The following is a 20,445-nucleotide window of genomic DNA, read 5'->3' on the forward strand; positions in this document are numbered from 1 at the left end:
AAAATACTCAATTTTTATCTTAGAATTTCATCAAGCGTCTTTATACATAATACATGCAATGAATCAAGAAGGTGTCAATGTAATACTTTAGGCCTTCACTGTAAGAATTGCAAACACTTTTTCTCACAGTGGAAGTCAAACAAATGTCTGGGAAAGAAGTGTGTAAGTTGACGTTTCGGTCTCTACTTTTTCATTGATGAGATCATCTTCAGGACTGACAAGTATTAAAGTTGTTGACCCCTAAATTTAAAAGTCGTATAACTAGACATGTAATCTTCAGAAGTTTAAAACCTGACGTGAATTGATCTTAATTGCATCCAGTGCGCACGTATTCACGGTGTTCGGCGTATTAGTTGGGATTTAAAGTAAGGACCGCGAAGAAAGCGATCCGTAGTGGTAACGTTTTCAGCGAAACAATTCAAGTTGTATTCGATGCAAGACTCACTGCTCTCCAAGTTCCTGAATGTGAATGTAAATCTGAGACTAAAGGAATTAATTGAATTGCTTCTGCTAAGCACATAGTCGTGCTGACACACCGGGCTGCTGTCTTTGTATAGCGCTGTAACAATACGCCTAAGACTGCTAACATTTATCGACCTGCAATCTGCAATGTGGCCCTCAGCATTAGACACCCTGTTCACAACATTACACAGGTCCTGGTGCAGGATACTGACATTGACCCCCTCCTCTCTGATGTTAGCTTTAAGGGCCAACCAGAGGACTATATGGCTTGTAGGGTGGAATGAGTACCAGCTGTGTGTGGGAGGCAGGGTCTGAACAAGAGCAGCTGATTGGTTTGGACGCTTCATTTGGCTGTGAGGTGAACCAGTCCATCTTCATTTGCAAATGTGATGGCGCCAGGCAATCCCACGCTGCAGTTGCATCACCTCCGGGCCCCACAGTAAAGTGAGGGTCAGGCCTCTTGCACTATGGGTCCACAGCATTCTTGGGCAGCACGAGCAGCTAACCACTCTTGGTCGGTAATACGTTGTATGGGTGTCAGCTGGGATGTAGTTGATTCGCAGGAGGTCAGCATTATAATGCAGAGCCCTAAGGGCCTGATGGTTGTTGCTAGGACCAGTCGAATCTATGACATAATATCGACAGACAGAATATCTACATACAAAAATATCGACACAAAAATGTCGAAATCAAAAATATCGGAGTCATATCTTCATAAAGGTAAGTACAAAAATATCGAAAAATTAATATCGTAGTACAAAAATATCGAAATTAAAAATATCGTTTTTTTAAATGTATTAATAATAATGTAAAAATAATTTTAAAATACATATAATTTTACAAATATTAAATAAAAACATTAAAACATAATTACAAAATTAAAACTAATACATATACATTTAAAATAAATGAAAAACTCTACATATAAATTAACGCAAAAACTATTAAAACGCATGTATTTACAACGCATGTTTTTACAACGCAGGTACCTTTACAACGCATACCATTACAACATAAGTATTGGTAAGTATATATTACTTTTTTTAATTTAAAAAAATTGAAAATAATATATTTTAATTTAATATAATTTAATGTAATTAAAAATTTTTTTATTTCATTTAATTGATTTAATTTAAATTTAATTTTATTTTATTTTTACCCTGTACCGCTGTGCCCCAAAAACCCAAAACTGACCCTGAACCCTAAAAATACCCCTGTACCCCAAAAACCCAAAACTGACCCTGAACCCTAAAAATACCCCTTTACCCAAAAACCCAAAACTGACCCTGAACCCTAAAAATACCCTTTTACCCAAAAACCCCAAACTGACCCTGAACCCTAAAAATACCCCTTTACCCAAAAACTCAAAACTGACCCTGAACCCTAAAAATACCCCTTAACCCAAAAACCCCAAACTGACCCTGAACCCTAAAAATTTCCCTTTACCCAAAAACTGTAAACTGACCCTGAACCCTAAAAATAACCATTTACCCAAAAACCCAAAACTGACCCTGAACCCTAAAAATACCCCTTTTCCCAAAAACTGAAAACTGACCCTGAACCCTAAAAATACCAAAAACACAAAACTGACCCTGAACCCTAAAAATACCCCTTTACCCAAAAACTGAAAACTGAGCCTGAACCCTAAAAAATACCCCTTTACCCAAAAACTGACCCTGAACCCTAAAAATACCCCTTTACCCAAAAACTGAAAACTGACCCTGAACACTAAAAATACCCCTTTACCCAAAAACTGAAAACTGACCCTGAACCCTAAAAATACCCCTTTACCCAAAAACTGAAAACTGACCCTGAACCCTAAAAATACCCCTTTACCCAAAAACTGAAAACTGACCCTGAACACTAAAAATACCCTTTTACCCAAAAACTGAAAACTGACCCTGAACCCTAAAAATACCCCTTAAAAAAACCCAAAACATATAAAATTTAAAATATAATTATATACTTACCTATACTTACGTTGTAATGGTATGCGTTGTAAAGGTACCTGCGTTGTAAAAACATGCGTTGTAAACACATGCGTTGTAATGGTTTTTGCGTTATAAAAATTTCGTTGTAATGGTAGTGCGTTGTAAAAGTTGCGTTGTAAAGGTTGTTTCCCCGGATAGCGTAGGGGTAAAAATTACTATTCCCACTCCAGAGGGTGCAACAGTAGGGAAAGCGTTGGATAGCGTAAGGGTTTAAATAACTATTCTCACTCCAGAGGGTGCAACAGTAGGGAAAGCGTTGGATAGCATGGGGGTAAAAATTAATTCCCACACTACTCCCCCTTTAACACACAACACACTACACATATAAAAAAGACAATTAATATAAATTTCAATTAATCAATTAATAACAATTAATATTACTAAATTGATGTAATTATAAATGAACTAAATAACACATATTAATTACTAATTAATTAACAATAAATACCCAAAAAAATACAATCTCTTTAATTAATTACATTTAATTATATCACACCCTATCCCCCTATAAACACACAACCCACTACACATAAATAAATCATATCATTTAATCACTTAATAATTATTAATTACCAATTAATTATTATTTAACAAGAACAAAAAATTGAATATATTAGCACATTAACTCTAAATAATTTAATTACATAATTAATATTATTTAATTACCAATTAATTATTAATTAACAATAACAACACATTAAATATATTAGCACATTAACTCTAAGTAATTTAATTACATAATTAATATTATTTAATTAACAATAACAATAAAGTAAATATATTAGCACATTAGCTGTAATTAATTTAATTTACTAATTAATATTATTTTTTCCCAATTAATTAATTAACAATAACAAAAAATTATATATAAAAAATTACTCTAATTAATGTAATTAACTAATTAATATTAATTAATTACCAATTAATTATTAATTAAAAATATGTACAAAATATATTAATTAATTAACTAATTAATATTAATTAATTACCAATTGATTATTAATTAAAAATATTTACAAACATATATTAATTAATTAATTATTATTAAATTACTTCCCACCCTATTCCCCTATAAACCCACAACCCGCTCTGATACTAAAACGCAAAATGTAAACAAATTTAAAAATTTTCAAACATACATTACAAAACATGTTTAACAAACATATAAACAACATAATAAAATACATAACACTAAACAAAATTTCGATATTAGTAAAATTCGATATTAGTAAGATACATACCTTAAAAAAACGATATTCTGCCTGTCGATATTTTGGACATCGATATTCTATACTATCGAAATTAAAACATCGATATTATTGTATATCGATATTTTAATTTCAATATTTTGTCTGCATACCGGACTAGTCAGTGCCCAAGGCCGCAGGTGGTCCTGAATGAAACACAGAATGTGCAGACAAGACTATACAGGGAAGGGGACTGTGGTCACAAATAAAGACCCCTAGCAGCATGGGATTCCCAATTCCCAAGGTCCAAATGTGTCCATGCAGCTAGGCGAGGTCAGGGTCCATCACACTCACCTGTCCAGTCAGCAGGGGCCCTGAACTTGGTGCTTCAGGAAGGGTGGACACTGACCAGGCTTCTTGGTCAGCCAAAGCATGGGGCCCTCTCTCAAATCACAATCCTGTGACAAGGGGTAAGGCGCACTGCAATCTAGACCAGCGACTAAGCCTGCCACATATTGAGAGATAGTCAGTGATGCCCCACGTAGCACTGTAAGCCAGGCAGATCAGAAAGCACCAGGTGGCCTCCATCCGGATGTGCCCGGGTCACCACTGTAGGTCCAGCTGATGGCTGAGGGAGTCCCAACCCAGCTGTCGATACAGCTCACCCTGCCCAATGTCAGCGGTCAGGGTGGTTGCGGCCTCCAGGGAACTTCTCCCACAGGATCAGTGGGTGCAGGCCTCCGCCACCATCTTGCAGATCGCACAAGAAGCTCCTGGACACTCGGACCCCTTCTCACCATTGAAGGTGGTCCACTGCTAGGCAGCCCCACAGTCCAGTAGGCTGCACTGGAAGTTATCAAGGCCATTTCGACCAAACTACAGGTTGCCAGCAGCAGGATGGAGGCAGATGAAGGAATTTGGTACCATAGGTCCTATGGGTACGTCTGCCATCTTGGCTAGTCAGGCCACTCCAAATAGTAATATTTTCAGTAGTAGTAATTTAGACCTAGTGGATTCTATATAGCAGTATCTAAATATAGTTATATTTTTTGCAGTGAAATATTACCTAATTTAGTTATTTTAACAAGTTGAACTTTAAGAAATTGGGTGATGCCAAGTACTGGTATTTTCAGAGATGAAACTTAGACATATTGGATTCTTTTAACCAGTTTCACTCTTTAAGAAATGGAGTTATTATATGCGAAGGACTTCTTCACAAGTAATAGGCCTGCAAAAGTCTCTATAATGGGAACCAAGTACCCATTATAGCACTTGACTCTCTCAGAGTAGCAGAGAAGAGCAGTGCAAGGATGACACCCAGAGATGGTGTGGATTAATAATCTTGATTCACTGGCACACAACAACAACACTCATAAGTTATTATCCAGTCAGTGCTTTCAGTAGTTTTAATAGACACACTCTACTAAATACTATGCATTACTTTACAAATATACATCAGGCAGATGTAAATATCCTTGGCGACATATCAAAGTACACCCCTATTGGGTCATGAAGCCCATTATCACAATATCCCCTACGAATACCAGATGCAACCTCACAATATGAGGTACCCCAGGGCGTCCCAGTGACTTAAAGACTTGGTGTACTGCCAGGAGCAGCTAAACACATATTCAGAAGAACTCCTCAGGAGCTCGAGCCCTAAAGATATATGGGGTCCGCTCAGAGACTATCTGATGGCATGTTGTGACCGCGAAGAGGACACTGTGGAGGAGGAGCTGGGCAATGCGGCTCTGGCCCAGTAGGCTCTAGACACCATGGGATTCGAGTCTGGAGGCTCCGTCTGCGATCGTAGCCTTGTACATCTTCAGTACTTTGCATGAGTGATATATGTTATTTATACAACATGTCTTAATTTGCAGAATGTAAAGACCGGGATTTCGGGGTTTGACTGTTCAGTTGCAGTTTAATGTTCTATAAAAATGACACTGAATCTGGTATCTTCCTTGCAATCTAACTGCTTTAAATAAACAAAGATTAAAAAAAAAAACACAATATGAGGGAATATAATTTCAAATAAGGTACGCCGGCTTTGTCAGTGTGACACCACTTTAGTACCAGCATACATTTACCATCATTAACCCCTTAGGAGCACTCCGTCCCTGGTGCTGCGAACGACCGTTGGCTGTCGCAGCCCTGCCCACCCTTTAGAACGCCCGCACCGCGGCGGAATTGCCCCGCGGTTAAGGCGTTATAATCAGGGAGGACAGTTACCATATTTAAATGCCTTCAATAATGACAAACCTAGCATTATCAGTAACACTGTTGTCGATAAAGCATTTTTAATTCAAACAAACATGAATGATAGTTTTTCCTTTACTAGCATTAGACTGTCCCTGCTATTACAGGACCAACAACAAAGGCCCCCCACACCCCAGAGCTCAAAAGTAAAACGTCATTGTTGGTGAGTGCTTACAAACAGGGGTAAACCTCTCCCGGGGTGACTGATGTAATTCCTGGAGGAGGTAGGGTTGCTTTTTAAACGCATGATTTGGTGGAGCAGCCCTCCAAACACTCCGTAATACCAGTTGGTGGTGTCACTGCCCCTCTCTGGGGGCACCACAAGAAGGAAACTATACAAGTGCAGCTCTCGTGGGGCAATATGGGGCATGCAAGGCTCAGCTGTATGAATATTTTATGACTGGCTCGCTCCCCCCACTCTAGTTTTTCATCAAGATGGCCGCACCACCACATTTTCTTTTTGATTAGGAGTGCCTCAGTCCCAGCTGGGGACTCACTGGCTATGGGGCTCATATGGGCCTACAGGGGGAGCCCCAAGGTCCCTGCAACATGTTGGCTCCCTGCCATCGGCACCAGCCAGGATCCTGGGGTTACTGCTCCAACCCATGCTGTTCACAGTAGGCGGGAGCAGACACAGGCATTTCTCCCACTTCGTGGAGTCAAAGCGAGTGGTTTTATAGTGGGGAGCACCCGTCCCCCAGACATTGGTACTAGGGGTGGCTGTGCACCCAGCAGTCCCTGCTCCTCTGCTGTCTTCCCCACCCGCACTCTGGGGTGGTGCTGTTGCAGGCCCCACTTTGGTTCTTCCTCATCTTCTTTGTGAGATGGCTCCTGAGGAGATGGGCCCCTGAGGACAGAACTCATTAAAGGGGGGGGGGGTCCCCAACTGCATGCTTCTTCCCCAAATAGAACACATTTAAAATAAACTTCACTGTGCACCAGCCTCTGACCCCTATCCCACCTCAGGTAGTTTTTGAAATCTCAACGGAATGCAATGTGTCTGTTTTCTTGTTTCTTCGTTTTGTAGAGGTCATAGTTTAAATGGAAATATCACTGGCCCCATCGGGCCACTTGTTGCAAACCTGGGATTGATTTGTTTCTGATGGACAGCCCTAATCACCAGATGCCTTTTCGTCTGGCATCTGGCTTCTAAAGATGATTTTGCATGGGATGCTGGATTGTTAATGCTCTCTGTGCCAGACCTCTCCTCTCCTTGGCTTCTGGTGCCATTCTGCTGCTGGTGGGCTAATCTTGAGCAGGTCCTCCACTATCAGCCAGCATAATGCCTGCTTTCAGCACTCCCTAGGTCCCAGAGCATCCTGGCCTCCTGAATGACAGCCGGGTGGCAGTGAGTCCAGGGTCAGTCCACAGAAGTCTTTGGGGAACCATCCAGGGTCCCCCAAGCAGGTCCCTTCCCTCAGCTGGTAATCAGGGGACATAAGGGGAGCCAACACCATTGGGCCTGGAGAGACCTATCCTAGCCCTGCGAGGCAGCTGGAGCTAGGGTCTCAAATTCCATTCTGGCAGGGATTCTGCAAGGCTTCTCCTTCCATCTAGGAATGCTTTCGCCATTGTTGTTTCTGGGTCCAGGTTCTTCTCAACTGTTTCTCTTGTGTGTAGAACATTTTAAATTAGGGTGGACACAACCCTCCTGTACAACATTGTAGGACAATCCAACATTGGGCTACAGGTTGCCTCAGAAAAGAGTTCATCTGAGAGCCTCAGCTCCACCCCTAACTGACGCAGCTGTCTGATCCCTTGCAACCAAAACTTCAAAGGTGGGCCCCTCCTGTGTTGCCTCCAGAGATCTGGGCTTCCTCATTTGTTCCAGTGAGCCTAGGCTGCCCAAGCCCAGGTGCATTATGAAAAGAGAATTAGCAGATGCATATGTCCTCCCCATCCCTTTCCTTTTCCAGATACTGGATGCACCACTATTGAGTGTGTGTGGGGAGGCCTTTGATCCCTTTGCTGGGGCGCAGATTAATTAACATGGACCAGTGGAGGGGACAAAGGCCTGAAATTTGATGTTGAGCTGACACAGAGAAATATGACAAATTCTCAAGTCCCATAAGATTTATAAGTGGTGTGGTGTGTTGGGGACTGCGATACTATATTGGTACTTTACTGGAGCCTGTAGGCCAAAGTACAGCAGAAATGTACTTTAGGGCACATTTCACCTATAATGTACAATACAGTGAAGCACCACAGATTTTCCAGTAAGTACTGCAGACCTACAGTATGAATATCTACTCATTATAAGGCCTACCCCAGATCGGTACCAAGTTCTGCTCTGACAAGCTACCTGTTTCAGATATGGGCTTTGCACAACTGTAGTCCCACACATGCAGCCTGCACATATGCTCACATGTTCATGTGTAACCACCTAAAACCTCTTACAATACCTCCTCAGCAGTGACCTTTTCTTAGAAGACGGACACTGGAAGTTATCACACTCAATCCAATTACTATTAAGTTGCCATTAGTGAAATGCAGGTAGTATGACTTGCTGACATTAAACGTCCAAAAACTGGGCAGTAAATTTCTGGTGGACTAAATGGTAGGAACCCATTTGCTGCACACTTTTTCTTACACTTGTATCTAATTTTTTAGGGCCTTTAGGTTCCATATTCCAAACTTAAATTTATTTTTTACTGTACCATTTTTAGAAGAGGAAAGTCTAGACCTTTTTGATCATTTAGTTTTTCTAGTGCTCTGGTTACCAGCACTTGGACGTAACCCCCAAAAGAGTTCCCACTTTTCTTTTCCTCTCCAATTTTGAATAATGTTGAGTATTTAATTTATGTTCATAAACTTTTGGGGGAAAATAAAACTTCTATATGCAGGATAAGTGGCAAGTGTGTAGTTGTTTTAGGTCTACAGACAGCTTTTGCTAAAGCTGTACCTCATGTAACTTGCCTTCAAAATGCTGCAATAGCTAGAAGTGCAAAGAATGGATTTTGGGTCAATCCATTTCAGCCACTGTCTTTCATGTGTTTGTCTTGGTTTGCCAATGCCTGGAAATGCTGACCATCAAGACCAGAGCATTTTGAGGGGGGTGGGGGGTTACATTGACCCAAGAAGTGTCTTTTCTTTAGATTTTGTAACACTTCATATCACATGTGATGAAAGCCAGTTTGTATTCTTTGATGAATTGAGTTTCCTGATTTATGATTGTGTTTTAGAAAGTGCTGCCGATTTCTGTGCTGCAACTATAGCTTTTTATATTTACTGTATTTTGGTTCACAAATACGTACTCTCACATAAGCTTTCTTATAACTGCAACAAGGATAGTGGCCCTTTTTCAAAAGTATCTAATATGTAATCTTTTGCTGTGTATGCCTTTTGTTTCACACTTACAACGCAAACTTAGTCTTCTGACTCCTTTTCATTAGACTTTTTTTAGAGTGCAGCTTAATTCTGCTAAAGCAGTTTGTTCGTTAAAGGGATCTTTCTCACTGCTTCCATATTGTTGTAGCTCAAACTGTTGCTATATTATAGAATTTTGTTGTTCAGTTCAGTTTGACATAACCTACACATTAGTCCATCTATTACCAAACCTTTTCCTCCTAAAAAAGCAATAGCTGTTTGTATTACCAATGTTGATACCCTTTACCTTGTGGCTTGCCACCTTTTCTCTACCCTAACACCTCCACACCCTGAATCCCACCCTGCATTCATGCGTCCTGCAAACTAACCCTGGGCGATGAACTAGGACATTTGTTACCTATGCATTCCATTAAGAACACAGAATCCTGGCAAAACTCAGTTCCTCCACGTAGCGGCATAAGCTACTAAACTGCACCCACAAATGCTTTGATAAAGCAACTATACATGCTAAAAAGCATATAACCAATCCACAAAAGTGAATTTTGAAAATGAAAAATATCAGGCAATGAGAGAGGTGATGATTTTGGGGTCCCCCTAACCTAGGGGTAGGACCAAGCAGATGCCTTGAACACAAAGAGCATATCATGCTGAACGATTCAGTATTGGTCCCATCCTTTAAGGACCACCCCAAGCACAGTTATGGGCAAAAATACAATCCCAACCAAAGGCCCTGCAAAGCAAGGCTTCTCCTTCCATCTAGGAATGCTTTCGCCATTGGGACGAGATTAGCACTGGGCAGTGAATATTATAGTATGCGCATGCAATTTAGGGTTGTACATCTGGCCCTAAGAATTTTTCATCTTAAAAAATCTACAAATAGAGATTTGGACTGCCTCTAAGAACTCCTCTTCCTAAAAGGGAATCCTCTTTTATACATGTTCTTGAGATAAAAGCCCCGAACTGTAACTGTAACGGAAGGAAAATTTGATTTTCACTGAAGAATGCAATTTCCCTTTTCGCTTAAAATTACACTGATGGTTTTATCCCAAAGACGTACAGCCAATGATAATTCTTAAATGTGTTCTTGCTATTTTACATACTTTTTACCCTAAAAACATCGGCCTGTACCACTTGTCCTACAAGATTGAAATGAATGTCAGAGTGCTATTGTGGTAGAGGATAGATTGAGAATAGCTTTGTGCTGAACATTTCGCCTTTCTGACTCAGACATATTTTCTATCAATTTACTGAGAATAAGTTTAACATAAGCCCAGACGTGGGTCCCATACTCACTGTGCAACTGGAACCACGCTTTAGCTGGCTGATGAGCTTTAATAAGGGTGAAACTGGTCCTAGGTTGCTGGTGTTCTGGTTCAGAGAGGGTCTGGCAGGCCACTGTTCCCATTGGAGCAGGGTCACGGCTGATTTCCAAATGGCCTGGTCCAAACTAAGGTTGCATTGTGGGTGAAAAGTATGGATTGGGGTGAGATCTGATCAATTGCTAGGGGCTGAGATTAATTCTAGCTTTCCATTCCATTAATTTGTTTGGCACTCACTGTCCAGATGGACAGCAAAAGGAAAATATAATGTAGGGCCCTTTACTACATTTAATTGGATAACTAACACAGAGTATAGAGGTAGGTGAGCATTGAAGTCTTAATAGTACAAAGAAGTGGTAGTATGGGTGAAAATCAGGGCCTCCTCAGTCAATAAAAAACAGTAAGAAAAACTTGAAGAATAGATACTTAACCTTTAGCTATAATATATGATGTGCAATGTATGTCCTCCTGTGTAATGGACCATGTGACCCTCCTTAAGTGTTCCAACAATTAACTCTGAAGATACTGTTTTGATGATGATCTGTGGACAGGAGAAGAATTGGGAGAAACTGACGAGAGCCAACACCCCTGGGGCAGTTCAGTCTCACTAGTGTCTATTACAAAGCCTCGACTGTCACAAAATTCGCAATACTTTTTGACATATACCAAATTAACAATTATGACATACAACATACAGTACAAGCCAAACCTATTATCATCGTTAATGCTTCATAGGCATACATCTCGGATTGCACCTCAAGCTGTTGCAAAGTCCTAAATACCTGAGAATGGAAAGGAGCAAGATACAAGAAAGTCAAGTTTCAGTTAATTATTATGAGTCGTTGAATCTGTATAAGAAATAACCTTTTCCAGTTTTTGAACAGTGCTTTTTGGTGAAAATACTAAAAGACAATGGACATTCGGAGGACTGGTTTTCTGCTCATGCCTACTGCAGTAACCATGATGGGCGACTTGCTTCTGTTGAAAATAAAATGGAACAAGGTAAGTTGATTATCAATTTATATGCAATTCTTCACATTTCTAACACTTGTAAAGTTTATAAACCCTTGGTCAAAATAGTGTCCAGTAGTTTATACTAAAGGTTCTTCTATGTATTTCTTTTCTAGGGTAATTCATTCATTAGATTGAATATGACCTCTAGTGTTAAGCAGGGTGTGCTGAATATACGAGTTAGAAAACAACTGTGTTGTTGCACATACTATTAGTACATACATTAAGAAAACTTTCGATCTGCAGTTTGAAATTTGGCAGTCACGTGATTGCATGGGAACATCTCTGTAATGAAACTATAGTTAAATGTGCTACATAGCAGTAAAAATATACTTTGCTCATAAGTTATTTTTATCTCTCCGTTTGCAGCTTTCATAACAATGCAACTTTTTGGACACAAGTCTAGCATCTGGATTGGAAAACATAAAACAGAAATAAGTTCAGAAAATGTTGATACCTTGAAATATTCAAACTGGTCTCCAAAGAATATAATACAAGTAAGTCTTGGCTATTACAACAAATAAACACAAATCGTACTCCATAAAACAGGCAAAGAAATGTACCCCTAGCAAATAAAGAGAGGCTGTTGGGAAGAGTAACCTTTGAGCTTTGCCTAGAATAGTTCTTCGAAGGAAATACATATGGTATAAAGATCCTCTTACAGTATGCTATGAATTTGTGGAGAATCAAAGTTGTTATGGAGGGGACACTGAGTTATTTTAGGAGAGAAGAGGTATTCCGATGCATGAGATTTATTATTCAGGGAGTGACAGGCTAGAATTGTTATAAAAAGTACAATGGTCATGTACAATGCACATTAATTTTCCCAAACTCAGTACACCAGGGGCCCTAATATGTAAGGGGTGCACTTTTCTTGTTTGCGCCCGGCACATCTTAAAACAGGTGCACCTGTCACTAACAGGGAATGGGGGCCCTATTACATGGAATGTGCTGCCCCCAGGGCTGTCTTGACCTCGTGCTGCCCCGGGGGGCAGTGCATTTATGGGAAAAACGGAGCAGCTGCTTTGAAGTCCCTCCGTGTTTCACAGTGCAGGCAGAAATCCGCCTACTATTTTAAGGTGGATTAGAGATCCTCTTGCAGGTGGGTGCAGTAAATGACTGCACCCGCCAGCAAGGGGATATCTGGGGGGTCCCTTCTACCCCTCCAAAGGTCTGTCATCACAGTGCACTTCCTGACATTTGTTTTGCCTCTGCCCCAGCATCTATAATTCAGGGCGGGCTCAGAGGCAAAGAAATTCTCTCATTTGCATTGGCCACGCCCCTATGTAAATGAGCGAACATCCTTTAAAGATAGAGCGTTGGCGCTTTATGTGCGCCAGCGCTCTTGGTATTACCCAAGGGGACGCACAAGTGTCTGCAGCTCCTTCTGTAATACCAAAGTGCCTGTGGTGTTCCCGAAGCACTTCCATAATACAGCCCCAGTTATACAGAAAATATTTAAGTGCAAGTGTGGCTTTACCTCATTTGAGAAACAAACACATAGTATTGAACACCAAAACACCAGCGTGATCACCCTCATCAGTTGAAATTCTATTTTGATAAATTTTCAAAAGGAGGAAAAACATATTCCTAAAGAAAAGAATAGACCCAAAAACAGAACCGAAAATGCTATGTGAAAACAGGTTATGTGAAAAATGGACAAGGTTAATGAAGATTGGAGGGAAATGGGTGAGTGGGTAAAGTTAACAGCAGAGGTTCTAGGTTATACATAGTGATACTAGGGTATATATAGGTAAGGTGGTACCCAGCTGTAGGTAGAAACAGAGTGACTAGGGTATAGACATATGTAGAAATATAAAACTAGTGTCAGAGATACTATGATAGAGGCAGGGGTACGAGGATATAAGTAGGGATAGGCATAGGAGTACTAGCATTTAGGTAGGGGTAGAGATACAGCAGTATTGGAAGGGCTGGCGGTTCTATGGCCTAGGAAGGGATAGGGGAACAGGGATTAAGTAAAGGTAGAAGTACTATTGAATGGGCAGAAGTAGAAGTACCAGGGTATTGGCAGCAAGTTAAGGTGCTAGTTGTATAAGACTGGGGTATAGGAATGGAAGAGGTACTAGGGTACAGGCAGGAGGTACTATGGTATAGAGTGATAGACAGGGATGGAGGCACCAGGGTAGGCGTAGAGTTAAAGGTATAGGTAGATGTAGTAAGGTGTAGGAGAGGTAGTAGCATAAAGTAGGTAGTAGGATATTTGTAGGATAGCAGTACTAGGGTAACAATATGGTTTAATGTATTACGTAGAAGCCAGACTAGCAGACTGGTGTAAAGAATAAACGTATTTTTTAAAGAGGAGGATGGATGAACCTTGCTTTGTATGGGAACAAGGGGTAATGAGAGAGAGATGAAGAAATGCAGAGTGGGGTTAATCCCACTACAGATAGAACATGAGAGACTACATGGAACATATGGGGTTCCCTTTGTGAAAGAAAAAAAATAATCTATATTATCTTTGAATAACAGAACTGCAATTTGTCCCTCATGAGATTCATTAGACATACTGGGACTGCCATCCACTTAGCATATATATTGTTGGAAAGAAAAGATTGCACAGTGAATTTGGAGCTCACTGATGACTTTCTATTTGATCTTCAGACTATGAATTCGAATTTCAGCCACCCAAGTCAGATTTTTATGCTTTTAAGGTCAATACTATGAGTAACATTAAACTAGGTAATTGTAACACATTACTTATTTGCAATTTTGCAAGAGCTCTCGCGCTAAGCACTGTATAAAACTAAGTTGTAATTAAATACTTATATACATATGTAATTATGGACATCTAAATCTCTGATTGATTTTTTTCACTATATCTTTTGTTGCAGCAGCATGCGGATGGACATAGTAGTGCTATTCCACAACAAGAGTCATTGTGTACTTTAATGTCCAATAATCACAATGTTCACATTACTGGAAAATGGTATCTTGACAATTGTAATAAGAAAGGTTATGGTTTTGTCTGTGAAAAAGAACAAGGTAAGGAAATGTTTTCTTTATGACTTCACTTATATTCTGCTTTAGACAATGAACTACTTTACCATGTACATGTTTTCTAAGCTATTATTGATATTCAGATACTTCATTGTTGTAAAAAGGAAGTTAGAAATTTTATTTTTGGGTGTTTGGTACATCTGCAAAAAAATTACAATCTGCAAGAGCAAATTTATTATCATGTGCGGTTTCCAATGTATGTTACAAAGCTATGATTTGGATCAGTGCTAAATGCAGGACAGTACAACAATCAGTGCAGGGTTACATTAATCACTATGCCTGGTGAGACGACCTATATCAATAACTCATTTAATATTATAAGGTTGTGACTGTGATTTGGTTTATATTATCATCGTTTCCATGCTAATTTCAAAACATTGGAGCGCCGATGGGCGATCCATCAATGAAAGCATGATTCAAGACTCTGAGAGACATCGCCGCTCCGTCGAGGGAAAGAATACCTCTCCAGCAGCGCATGGAAACAGCTCCATTTTGCTCTCACTCCCCACCTCTGGTCACTACCTTCTCTGAGGCTAACGAGTGACTCCGCTGCGTGAACCCACACTACCAGCCAGGCACAATGAACCGAGGCTACTCCTACTCGTCCACTCAGAAGCGCAGTGAGACTCTCGTCTGGGGTATGAGCAGCTGCACGGAGGATACCACCTCTACCAGAAGGTGATGGCACTCCCGGTGGCTATTCGGAATTATCCTTAGTGAGGGAAAGAAACAAGGACAAGAAAGCGGTGCGACTTTTGAGTAAAGAGAATTTCGGCGTGCGGGGTGTCCCAGACAGACCTACCTCCACGAGGCTGTTCTTAGTCAAACACCGCTCCTGTTTACACAAGTGTGTTAGCGAGCTACCTTAGGGGTTTCTCACTGGCATTTTGCTCCCTGTTGTGCTGCTACACAGCCCCTGCCACTGCTCCAGAGGGGCCGACGCCGGCATACCGGCAATTACAGAACCAACACCCGCTTCGAGGGTTGGATAGTGGGCGGTGCAGGAGGGGGACTACAGTTCCCAGCAGCCCCTACCGGCGCCCAGCACCATCATCACCAGGAAGCGTCAGGAGGCGCCTAAGAGCACAAAGCACTCCCCGCAGCAGACGGGCCAAGGGCGGGCCCATCCGCGTCCGTTTTAGCCAGGAAGAGGCAGGGGGGGGCCCCCCTCTTGGCTCCGTTGGTCGTGCCCAGACTATCGTTGGAGCTGGTGCTTCTTAAAGGTACTGTTGTATATTTATATTGCGGGCCATAATTCTGTTTGCCTTGGACCCTTGGACCTTCATTGTACTGTGGTTATCTTGTTCACTACTCGTGCCTTTGTGATTTCCCGGGTCCTGGGTGAAGAGTGAGTTCTGGACTGGGTTAGGGTATCTCTTGTTGGAGTACATATAACCTAGCACTGTTGTACTGAGATTGGTAAAGGGCTATGGGGAATAGGAAGGCTCAGGACGAGAGTGGGGAGGGAACTGAGGGGGAACCAAAGCGAAACATCAGGAAAAGGGCAAAAAAGGCACGCAAGGCCATTACTAATAACTGTGTCATTGACCGGATAGACACTCTGATTAGTGAATGTAAGGATATCCTCGATTCAGCCCCTCTCATTCCTGCTCATAGTAATTCCAAACCTCAACAAAAGATACAGGTGGACTGTGTGCAGCTAGCTATCCCAGATATGTTTTGTAAAACTAATAAGAGCAAGTTCCCTAATGCATCTAGTGAGACCCGGACTAAAATTGTATCTCTTGATAGCGCTATTGTTTCTGGGGGTGGGGTGGCTGCTGCAAGCACAGATTATGCTGCCCATATTAATCCTATTGTCATCTGCACTAACAGATTTAAACCTCTTGGTGAAGCACATATGTTGAGCAGGGCAAAGGAAAATGAATTACTGAGAGTTCAAGACCAAACGCAAACCATTAGACTCCCTTGTGAGTGTATTCTATTGCTGGTTTGCAAGAGCAATCCCTAGAAAAATTAACACAGGAAGTTTCCATACTGAAGGACGAAGTACAGGCAATGAAGGGTTCTCTTGAGGAGATACTCATACTGGTGAGATCACTAACATCAAGGGCGGATCAACAAGGGTGGCAAAGCAACGAGGTCTCTAAGAAGTCGGTAGCTCCTAGAGGACCCATATCTATGGATCGTGTGGGATCTCGGCCAAATTCATGCCCCCATGTTGATGAAGACCTAGGAATGCCAAGATGTATTGGCCCAAATAATCCAGTTAATCGAGGCCCTAAGGGTTTGAAAATTCAAACAGCAAGGTATGCTGCCCCAAAGGTTGTTGCCATTAATCCCGGCCCTTTACATGGCCCAGACAACAGTACTCATCCACCCCATAGCGATAACACTTTTGTACAAAAGGGATAAAGTCTTGCAGGTCAGGGCTTGGGGCAATCTAGAGGGGATTAATAGAACACACACAAGCTACCTAGAATTTATATGGTTAATGTTCCAAAATTATCGCGCTATAGTGGCAACGAAAATGTTGACTCGTTGACAAACAAAGCCATCCACTGGATTAGATATGTGAGGGGTTGTCGATCGCTGATTAGGGATGACATCTTGGCTGCACGAAGGATTTCGCTCCCTGATCAACCTTTTGATAGTATCGAACTTACCATGAAGAGCGTTGATCTTGTTGAGAATCTCTTCACACTGGAGTTCCGTACTAGTGGCCCAGAAGATTCAAGAATACAATTTAGGCGCTCCCCTAATGGCTATGATGCTGAGGTCCGACAGGGACTCCAAAGACTGCAGGGCTCCTCAAGCCTTGAGTCCAATGATTGACTAAACCTGACGGGCCTGACGGGGGATTTAATAAATAATTCTACCGTGCCCACCACCCAGGGACCTGAGGAGAGGCTATCATCTACCACTAGCCATAATGTGGCTCTGCAAACAGATGATGTTGGGGGACCTGTTCTAGCTATTACTCCAATGTTGAAACAACCTACGCCCCAGACCTTAGTTCTTAGTCACCTTGAAAGTTCTGCAAATCTACCCAAAGTATGTAGCTTCTTGAGCTGGAATATTGCAGGTCTCAGCTCGAAGTTATGCTCGCCCGAATGGAAACCTTCATAAAGTCATATGACATCTGCGCCTTCCAAGAGACCTGGGCAGAAATACCCTTGTTTTGCGAAGGATATCTGAATATTTCCATAGCAGCTGCAAGGGAAGGGAAGGGTAGGCCCTCGGGGGGGTTGACGATCTGGGTTCGGCAAGAGCTTAAAGTGAACATCCAGGTCCTTTCAACCCAGAACAAGGACATTCAAGCGATTCAAATAATTACCAATGCTCATCTATCTATTGTGTTATTTAACATCTATGTCAGGGGTACAAGTGGAAAAAGATCAAGAGGTTTAGCGGCTCTGGAAGACCTCCTTGATACATTACCTGACTCCTCTAAGATAATAATTATGTGTGATTTTAATACAACATTTGAACCCCTTACCCTAGAGGATGCCATTTGGATAGAGGTAGAAGACTGGAACTGGGGTGTTCCATCGCTTGAGTTGCAGCCAATTAGGAAGTGGACCGATGTGGCTATCCAATTAAACAGCATTTGTATGGAACAAGGCCTAAGGGCTTTGAATAGGCGCACTAAATCAGATAGGGTAGGAGCATCTACGTTTAATAATGGGCACTTTGCTAGTAGAATTGATTATGCTTTGGTAAGTCTGAGTCTATGGTTTTTGGTGGTGGACATGAAGATCACTGATAGGCTGGAAAGTGACCATAACTCGCTCTGTTGTTCCATGTTTCTGATTTGCCATACCTCAGACGTACATATAACGGATAGGAATCACATTGGCGAGGTTCTCCCTTCGAATGATCTAAGGCGATTTAAGTGGGTACAGGTAAAAGAGCCCCAACTTTGCTAGATAATATAGCGCAGAGCCTGGAACTCGCTACTAAAGATCTTGAGGGTTGTGTATTACAGATAGGAGATCATGACAGAACAGTGAGTACCCATACCGCTTTTTTAAATCTTTTGAGTACATATTTTGAGAAGAAGGGAAAAAAGCCCAAAGCGCCTGCCCAGATAGAGGGTCGATGGTACAATGATGAATGCCGGACGAATGTGGCCCTAGGGAAAGCTATTAAAGGGGGCGTTCCATCAAAGGTTCGGGAAATGAGAACATTTTATAAGGCTACTCAAGTAAAGGCCAAGAAAGCCTGGGATGTTAAAAGATGGCAGGATTTGAGGGACGCATGCGCCTCGAAAGACCCTAAGCAGTATTGGAATATCTATAAATGGTCTACCCCCAACCTTATGGCGGGCGGTCGCTTTCACCGTGAGGATGGGAGGTGGACAAAGTCCACCCGCCATCCTAATGATGCCCTTGGTATTTCATACCACCTGTGTGTAGATAATACCCACATATACCTAACAACAGTTCACCATCAGATAACTCCACTCCAAATTTCTGGTTCTGAAAAAAAAATATGTGAATAGAAAGATGTCTGAAATCGCTGCGGGATGGAGACTGCCCAACATGTAGTTGGTGGCTCCACCCACCATATTGCGATCAGACCGCTGTGAAGCCAAGGACAAATATGCAGTTTACTATTGCTGCTTGTGCTGCAGCCCGGAAAAGGGCCGCAGCACATGCCACAAAAGTAAAATGAATGTCCACGAACATCCATGCACCGCGTGCCAGGCACCATGTGGTGTCTGGCACACGGTGCATGGTTGTTTATGGGGGGCACAACAAGTGCCCCCGTAGCCCATAGGGGAGGCCCATGGGGGATGGGGGCCCTGCTAGGGCCCCCCAAAGTCCCTTTCCATCTTCCTTTACATGGCAGTGGGACCGCCATGTAAAGGCTGAGGAAAAGGGACATCCTAATCCCGATGGCGGCGCCTCCGCAGGGACCACCTCCATTGTAGGGATTAGGCTACAACTGCATTATCCTGTCAGAGGCAGCGATCTTTCCCCCTGCACAAATGGCTTTGACCGCCGGTATCTTAATCCAGAAGTTGGACCGTCGATGGCAGTTCACCTCACATCCTAATTGAGAATTGAGATTATCCTTCCAAGCACTGGTACAAATAATTCCAAGAAATAACATTAAATCAATTCCCTGTAAAGATTTGTTATCACTCCAAAAATAAGCTCCTCAATAAAAGCTGTGGACTTTCTACTAGATGAAAATGTCCGCCTCAATGACCATGTCTTTACATTTGCTAAATCATCAAGATTCCAACTACAAAAAAACCAAGACCCTGAAATAGCTTCTGAGATCTTAATTATATCTCCCCTGGAGAATGAATGTTCTATCCTTACTGATTTTTTAACCAATACCAAAAAATAGACCATACCATTCCTGCACTTGCTACTCTTAATTGATTGTCTGTTACAATCTGTCCATTCAAAATTGCCTATTTTATTTACAAGGCTTTAAAAGTAAACACTTTTGAAATAATGTGCACAAAAAAGCAAGATCTCAAACTTTAGAAATATTAGGAGTAAGAATAATAACCGTTGCCACTTCATGTCGCTTGCCAACCCACATATCAAGAAAGAAACAAGCTGGCTAGATCTTTGAACAAATATACCTCAAGAATTAGGAACTAGTTTACCATCCAAATAAAAAGAGGGCTTTCCTTCTGCATTTTCAAGTAGGCATTAAAAATCAACTCATCGAGCCACTGCTTAAATCTTTATTACTAGTCTCTAAAATCGCAGGTTAAAGCTCTTTGCCGTGTCCTCTATAAAATGGCAACAAGATTCAAGGTGATTAGTTTCAAAACAATATTCTCTGTTCTCATAGTTTTCACCAAGGTATCGCATAGCTGCAGGAAGCCGTCGCTGAATCAAACTTCGAATCCAAGAAGCCCAAGGACCCACCAACAAGCCTGTC

At 41.6% G+C, this 20,445-nt stretch overlaps 1 protein-coding gene across 1 annotated transcript in view; it reads left to right on the top strand.

Moving 5' to 3' along the window:
- The window catches only part of PLA2R1 (phospholipase A2 receptor 1), a 974,624-nt gene that overhangs the window by 863,917 nt on the left and 90,262 nt on the right, over positions 1-20,445 (top strand). The window contains exons 21-23 of the mRNA XM_078681678.1: positions 11,430-11,547; positions 11,926-12,053; positions 14,409-14,559. Coding sequence (XP_078537804.1) covers positions 11,430-11,547; positions 11,926-12,053; positions 14,409-14,559 — 397 coding nt within the window. The remainder of the gene's footprint in view (positions 1-11,429; positions 11,548-11,925; positions 12,054-14,408; positions 14,560-20,445) is intronic.

Source organism: Lissotriton helveticus, chromosome 3_1 (assembly GCF_964261635.1).
Source record: "Lissotriton helveticus chromosome 3_1, aLisHel1.1, whole genome shotgun sequence".
Taxonomy (NCBI): Eukaryota; Metazoa; Chordata; class Amphibia; order Caudata; family Salamandridae; genus Lissotriton; species Lissotriton helveticus.